This window comes from Cynocephalus volans, chromosome 7 (assembly GCF_027409185.1).
Source record: "Cynocephalus volans isolate mCynVol1 chromosome 7, mCynVol1.pri, whole genome shotgun sequence".
NCBI classification, from domain to species: domain Eukaryota; kingdom Metazoa; phylum Chordata; class Mammalia; order Dermoptera; family Cynocephalidae; genus Cynocephalus; species Cynocephalus volans.
The window spans coordinates 99,678,522-99,686,183 of record NC_084466.1 but is presented as its reverse complement, the minus strand read 5'-3'; the positions used below and the strand labels follow the sequence as shown (position 1 = coordinate 99,686,183).

Genomic DNA, 7,662 nt, shown 5'->3' with positions numbered 1-7,662 from the left:
AGCTGGTGTCTGGGGAAAACATGGTTCTGTCATTAAATGCAGTTGAGAGAGGCTGCATGCCCTTCTTTCTTCTTGATATACAATATTCGTTCTCATGTTAAAGGCTACGAAGAAGTCCTCCAGCATTTCCCAGACTTATTTGATAGATCCTTTTTTACAAAACACTTAAAATCTCAGTGAACTACTATTTTGCAGTAACCTACAATAACTCTATGTAAAGTTTCAACTCTAACCAGTATTAAATTCTCAATATTAGAGCTGAGTATATTGTCCCAGTTTGCTTTTTAAGCCATGTAGTTAAATCATTTCATTCTAATGCAGCTGGGACAACAACTGCATTAGAGTAAAAAGCACATTGCTTGCTGGGTCAGACAGCAATTTAACTTCCTAATGGAGAAAAATCAGTTTACTTGTCTGAATTTCAGTTTCCTCATCTGAAAAGTGGGTTTAATTACAACAAATTCCATGGGTTGTGAGAATTAAGAAGTAATTATGTGAAAGCCTTTGATCCGGATTGTAAATAAATAACTGGTAGAGAATGAATGTAGGTCCTTGAGAGTTGAAATGAGAAGGGGAAGAGGAGAAGTGGCCTAAAGTCTGAGCCAGGGGAAGGCACTGAAATGTGTCAAGGAAAGCTTGGAGAAAAATTGGAGTCCCCTCTCAAGAACAAATATTTAGGCTGGCCAGTTAGCTCAGTTGGTAGAGTGTGGTGCTGACAACACCAAGGTCAAGGGTTCAGATCCCTGTGCTGGCCAGCAACACCCCGCCCCCTTCCAAAAAATAATATAAACGTATATAAATCAACTCAAAAGTGCAGTATTTTAGGGGAAGAATTGCAGGAAGAGGAAAAAAGAGGATAGGTATTTGAGTTTTTTAATTCATGTTTTTTTTTTTTTTTAAGATCTAAGAACGTATCAGTTAGCTCTTGCTGTAAAACAAATCACTGCAGACTTTAGTGCCTTAAAACAACAATTATATATTAGTTCATGATTCTATGGGTTGGCAAATTTGGGCTGGGCTCAGCTGGGTGGTTCTGCTGGTCTTGCAGGGATTTGCTCACGTGGATGTAGTTAGCTGTTGGGTTGACAGACTGGATGGGCTAAGATGGTCACTCACATGTCTGGCAGTTGGTGGCCATCAGCAAGGAACCTTGGTTCTACTTCATGTGGCCTCTCCAGCAGACTAGCTCAGATGTGTCCTCATGACAGCAGCCTTCCACAGGGGCCAAAGCAGAAGCTGCAAGTCGTCTTGATTCCTAGGCTTAGAACTCAAACAACCTTACATTCTATTGGTGAAAGCAAGTCAGAAAAACAGCATAGATTTGAGAGATGGGGAAATAGATCCTACCTCTTGATAGAAGAAGCTGCGAAGAATTCATGGTCATTTAAAGTCTCTCACATAGAGGTTACTAAGTCTTGCATATTTGGTGGATTGGGAAGAAATCCACATATGAACTCCCATGTGAATGGTTTCATACCTTCCTGGTGGTGCGTATTTCCCTGTGTTATCCATACTCGCCTTCTCCATTTCTTGTCTTTCCTCTCCTCAATCCATTCTAATCAGGCTTCTGCCCCCGATGCTCCATTGAAAGAGATCCTATCAAGGTTGCCAATGACTGCATCTCGTGAAGCCAATGGTTAACTCTCTGTTCTGATGCCACCTGACCTCTCAGGACATAGGAGAAGGCTCGGTGTATGAATGGGAGTTCCCATGACACTAAATCTCATTCCACATCTCTTTCAACTTCTCCAAGCACCCCATCACCTCAGGCCTTGTTCTCCTCGGACCTCACTGGCTGCACCTACTCTGTTTTCTTTGCCTGATCCTCTTCCTCTCAATGTTGGAGGGCTTGGTCTGTCTCTCTTCTCTTGCCTTGCTGTACTTTCTCCCTAGAAGATCTCACATAGGGCCAAAGTTTAAATTGATCTGATGACTCTCAAATTTATTACTAACCAACCCAAACCTCACCCCTGAGCTCCCTAAACAACTCTGCCTGGATTTCAAAAAGACATCTCAGAAAATAAAATGGGCAAACAAAGTAACTGGTTTTGACCCCACCTCCCCTCCCCCAACTCTTCTTTGTAAATGATAGTGACTTCTACCTAGTTGCTCAAGGCGGGAAAAAACACCTTGGGATCATCCTTGATTTCTCTTTTCCTCACACTCCACACCCGATCCATCAATAGGCCCTGTAGGCTTTACCTCTAATATATATCCCCAGTTCAACCACCTGTCACTGTTCCCAGCGCTAACCCTCGTCCAAGCCAAAACCTTCCAGCACTGGGACTGCTGCACTGTCCTCTTGACCAGTCTTCCTGCTCCACCAGCATCATCCCTTCTTGTCCACCCTCCCTACAGCAGCCTTCTAAAGCACAAACCGGATTCTGTATCACTTCCCTGCTTAAAACCTACCAGTGGCCCGCACTGAAAATGGAACTAAGTGTAAGCCATTTACAAAAGCTGCAAGGCTTTTTCTTATGTCTCCAATCTCTCCTCCTCCTGCTCTCCTCGTAGCCCCTTCTGTGTGCCCACAGATCTCTCCAAGGCCTTTCCTGTCTCACAGCCTTTGCACTTGCTGTTTCTCCCACTTGGAATCTCAGCTCTCAGATCTTCAGCATGTATTCATATCTGGAATTGCCCTTTCCATGTGTTTGTTTTCATGTGTTCATGTCCCCACCATCCCCCACTCCCCAAGAGTATAGAGTAGAAGCTCTTGTCTATCTTGTTGGCAGCTGCACCCCCAGAGCCTGGGCAGGACTTGACTCAGCAGAAGCTCAGTATACATTTGCTGACTGATCTACTGACTGAGAATTACTGCTAAGACTGTGAGAGCTGGAAGAGGAGCGGTCCAACTTCATTGTTTCACAGATGGGTAAACAGAGGCACAACAGCACAGATGCAAACTTACCCAAGCCAAGTTGGTCATGCATGAACCTTAGGTTCCTTTTCATAAACTGTAGTAGCCACTAAAGGCAAGGGTTAGTAATTTTCCCCTAAATCTCCCTGCAATTTATCATGAAAACAGATCTCAGAACAAATTCTGCTTGCCCATACAAATATCTATAAAACAAACTTTAATGAACAAGCAGCCACAAAACCGGTTCATACAACCTCATCTGTAAAATCAATGAAGGCCCAGCTCTTTGTCCTTTTAGGAGCTCTACCACCTTGTAGAAAGGATACGCTCAAGGAAAATACAACAATCTAGAGGCAGGATTCAGTTGGACTGATGGTTTATCAAAACATCTCTGGACAAAGGCCCCCTCAAGGATTTAGCCCAGCGCATTGTCTGTGAGAACTACCTGCTACCCAAGATTCAATGAGCAGTGTCTTAACTATTTTAGCCAGTCTACATATCTTGAATACTATTAATTTCACCTAGGGACAGCTCACTTCTAATACCTGTTATGCTAATTAATAAGCTCAGAATTTCACCAATGCATTCATTATATGGGGTGGATTGACATGTGAGTAGCAGTGTGGATACTGAGCTGATTGTGCGAGACTGCGCGTCTCAACTCCCAGGTTCATTGACTTCAAGTTGGTAATTTAAAATCAGACAAGGTGGAAGCATTTAGACTATGGAAATTGGTAACAGGGTACCCCGCACTCCCACCCTAGCCAGTTTTTAAACATTTACCAGCACACCAGCCCCAGCTCTGAGTAAGTGACCTTTGGAGTGTGGTTTTCTGATAAAATATTGGCTAAACACTTCACCCTCATGACTACCTCTATACCAGTGATGCTTAACCCTGGCTGTGCTTTAGAAATTCCCTAGGAAACTTTAAAATATTACTGAATAATATCAGGTCCCTGCTGGCAGAGTTTTCAACTTGACTGGACTGGGGCTTGGATATCAGGAGACATTAAATCTCACCAGGTGGTTCTAATCTGCAGCCAGTGTCGTATGCACACCTGTATGTCACATCTATGCCACACATTCTAACAGTCCCATTAAAGGGTAATGGCAAAGCCAGCATCAGCATCAGGCCTGCTGACTCTCAGTCCAGAGCTCCTGGCAAAAGGAGGGAAAAGTGGAAAACAGGTGGCCACTTCTTCTGAGGTCTCAGTATTTGCACATTGGCTGAAGATTGGGATCTGGTTGCAGGTTGTGGGTGGGGAGTGACAATGAAGGAGCCCAGAAGCCAGGAAAGGCTGTGCCCACCCCAAAGAGCTCCAGGCTTCCTCTGCTGGAATGGCTCACCCTCTGCACTCAGGGCATCTTACAGGGGCTCAGGGAGGGCCGAGAGGGCCTGCCCTTGAGCTTGTGTGTTACAGGGAATATTTGAAAGATATGAAAAAGTGCAGCTGGCTAGAGAGGTCAAAACAAAGGTCAGGGGCAACTAGAAAGAAAACCCAGATGCGGGAGGAGGGTAAGTAGCTGGGGCTATAGAAGGGTACTTCAAAAAGTTCACGGGGAGATTTGCATTATCTTTCAATTCTATTTTTCCATAAATGTTTTGAATTATGCTTGTAGTTTAAATACAGAGAGTGGGAAGGAGGCTAGGAGGCTAATCTCTCAGAAGGCAAAGTGCTAGGCTAGCCCTCCAGGGGATGAAAAAGGCTACTAGTTTCTAGGGCTGGGGACAGTGACTGGCATCTGAAAGAATGGGTGTAAGGCTATCTCTGCAGGGCTGGGTGGAGGCTCTAGCCCCCAAAGAGTAGTAAAAATTTAGTTTTCTTCCTCAAAAGACAGATAGGACTCTTTTTTCTGGTGGCTGGCCGGTACAGGTTTCTTGTTTTTGTTTTTTCTTATTTTGGTGGTTGGCCAGGACAACTTTTAACATTCTGGTAAGATGTCTTCTAAAATGACCCTTTGACAGTAACTTGCATCAGTGCCTGGTTCCATTTCTCTACTCCACGCAAACACCCTTGCAGGGCTTGTTCCTTTAGTACCAGGAAATTGGTTTCCTTTTTACCCTTCCAGACAGAGCGCTGCCTCCCTCCCCACCCCTAACCTCACTTTCTTCCTCCTAGGGCAGAGCCATGGGGGCTAGGGCCAGCCTGGTCTGATTCTGTGTCTCTCTCTGAGTATGCAGGAGGCTTGGAGCCCAGGGCAGGGGACTGGGATAAGGATGTCATTCCTGGAATTACCACCAGGGACCCCACCCAGCACTGCTTGAGCTCATGACCTCTGGGCCATGCATTTACTTTACTTTTCTTTTCTTTTTCTAAATTATTTTGGTTTTTGGGCTGTGCATTTAATTGTTGAACACAACTCCCAAGCCCCAGGCTGAGCTAGGCCTGGGAGACAGAAGAACAGTGAGTAAAAACTAGGACCATCTAGCGTGGGAGACAGACTCCCACCTCTGATCCCAGGCCCCTCTGATCCCAGGCAGAGAAAAGTCCAGGTCGGAAGAGGCCAGGTCAGACCGGGCTGAGTTTGTGCAGGGAAGGGAGCTGCCTACTGGCCGTGGCTTAAGGAGGAGGTTGGGGGAGGGCTTACCGAGAAGAGGGAGCCCCTGGGCAGGGCTGGGATATCACCAGGCACCAAAGAAAGGGAATTCCAGATCGGTTGGGCAGATCTATTCCACAGTGGAACTGCAGAGTCTCATACTCCCAGACACCTTCCCAGATGCATCACTCCGCCTCCTTCAGGCTGGGTAACTCCACTTCCTTACCCCATTCATGTCTTGCACACTCATTTGCACTTTTAACACTTTGGCGGGTAATTCCTGCCCTTTTCCCATAGTCTAACCTCTTGACAACAGTGCAAAGCCTGTGCTTCTGTGTACCCCGACGGGGCACTGTGGCTGTCTCCCTATCATACTTCTCGTCCACACGCTCCCACGCGCCCCTCCGCGCCATTAGCACTGGCGTTTCCAGAGTTGCACGCGAGCTCATGCACAAACCCCGCGCCCCTGCCGTCCCCCTCCCTCCGTCTCCTCCGGCGTCCGGCGCCGCAGCCCCGCCCCCGGCCCGCCCCCTCCCGAGGCTGGGCCGCCGCCTCGCTCCCATTGGCCGCCTGGCTGGCTGGCTCCCGGGCGGTGGCCGTGATTGCGGCGCTCCGGTGTCAGTTCCAGAGAGGGCGCCGGTGGCGGGGCGGGCAGCCAGGCAGCCGCAGGTGGGGCCTGGAGCGGTGGCTGAGGGACCGAGCCAGGGAGCCCCGCAGCCCCGCGCGGAGCGCCCAAGATGCCCGGCGGGGACTCGGAGCAGGTGCGCTACTGCGCGCGCATCTCCTACCTTTGGCTCAAGTTCTCGCTCATCATCTACTCCACGGTGTTCTGGGTGAGTGACCCCCGTAAAGCCCGGGGAGAGTGGGGTGGGCGTCCACACTCCCTCGACGCCTCCACGCCGGGCCCGGGGTTGAGTCCAGATCTAGCCGCTCCAAGAAGGACGCGGGAGCGCGCCGGCTCCCGGTCCCACTCTCCCTGGGAACCGGGGGATTCTGGCGGCCCTAGCTCAGCCTGCACGGCGGCCGCCCTGGGGGGAGTGTTAGAGCCGGTGGCCGGCCGAGCTTCCCGCGGCTCGCCTGTGTGAACCGATGGGTGGTTTGGCCCTCCCGCCGAGGCCGCTGCCATCAGCGGGCCGGCTGGGGAGGTCGTGGTTACCCGCTGGCCGCGCCCCCCACGCCCACCAGGTATGACCGAGTTTGCCTTCCTGTCAGCCTGTGGAGAAGAGGTGGAAGAAGTTTGTTGTCGGGACTGAGAGGCCTCAATCTCGAGGTCTGGTCCCGCTACTGACGTGCCAATGCCCCTGAGCCAGACGCGTCCCCTGTGTCTTGGTTTCCTCTTTGGTCCAAGGAGGATGCACGTGCCTTTGGCGTGGGGTGGAGGACTTCATCAGACGACGTCTCCCGCCGCTCCTAGGTGCTCGGTTACTGTTTCCGCTGCACTGGGATTTACCTCCTCTTCTTCCTTGTTGGGGCGGGTTGGTAGGGGTTGGGCACGAAGCAGGCTTTGAATTCTACTGCTACCACTTTCTAGCCAGGTGATCTTGGGGAAGTTACTCACCTCTCTGGGCCATGGTGTCCTCATCTGCAAATGGAGGCAGTAATTATTTTCAACTGTTAGGATGCTCGTGGAGATGAAATGAAATAGACCAAGTGCAGTGGTTAGCGCAGAGACCAGCAAAGAGCCCAAGAAGTGTGAGCCATTATTGTGGGCAGGGATCCTGGACCCCCCTGGTATAAGCTGTCCCATGAGACTGAGTTTCTAGAAGGGCATTTCAGACTAGGCTGGGCCCTAGTCTAGAAACGAAGACATCTTTCTACAGGCCAGCTCTACCTCTGCCACTCTAGAATAGCTCCATGTCCCCAGTATGCCATAAGGGTAGACTTTCCCAGGGACCCCAGAGAGGTCACTGATGACACCTCATTTCCCACTCGCTCCCCCCACACACCCTCATGGTTTCTTCCTCAGCCCCTCACTGGATCTGGTCTGCTAGCAGGAGCTGCTGGATTTACCATCAGGACTGGCTCTCTGTGTGACCCCTTTGTGGGTGTGATCTTGACTGGTAGTCAGGAGATCCAGGTTCTAGTCCTGCTCTGTTACTGACTCACTGGGATATCTTAGGCAAGTCACTTCCCTGTCTTGGACCTTAGAGCAGTTAATTGACCTTTCCACCTAGAAAACCAGCCTGAGGCCAGCTTCCACTCCAATTGTCTGACTCTAGGTAATGTGAAAGAGAGATGAGCAGTAGGAGGTTAGCTCAGTTGTTTAG

General features: G+C 49.6%; 1 protein-coding gene and 1 non-coding gene across 2 annotated transcripts in view; both read left to right on the top strand.

Annotated features, from left to right (window-relative positions):
- The first annotated feature begins 681 nt into the window (after nucleotides 1–681).
- Nucleotides 682–755, top strand: TRNAV-GAC (transfer RNA valine (anticodon GAC)). The gene has a single exon. It is a non-coding gene; the product is annotated as a tRNA-Val (tRNA).
- Nucleotides 756–6,028: 5,273 nt separating this feature from the next.
- The window catches only part of TSPAN15 (tetraspanin 15), a 48,131-nt gene continuing 46,497 nt past the window's right edge, over nucleotides 6,029–7,662 (top strand). Inside the window, exon 1 of the mRNA XM_063102919.1 lies at nucleotides 6,029–6,228. Within this exon, the coding sequence (XP_062958989.1) occupies nucleotides 6,133–6,228 (96 nt within the window). The 5' untranslated portion in view covers nucleotides 6,029–6,132. The remainder of the gene's footprint in view (nucleotides 6,229–7,662) is intronic.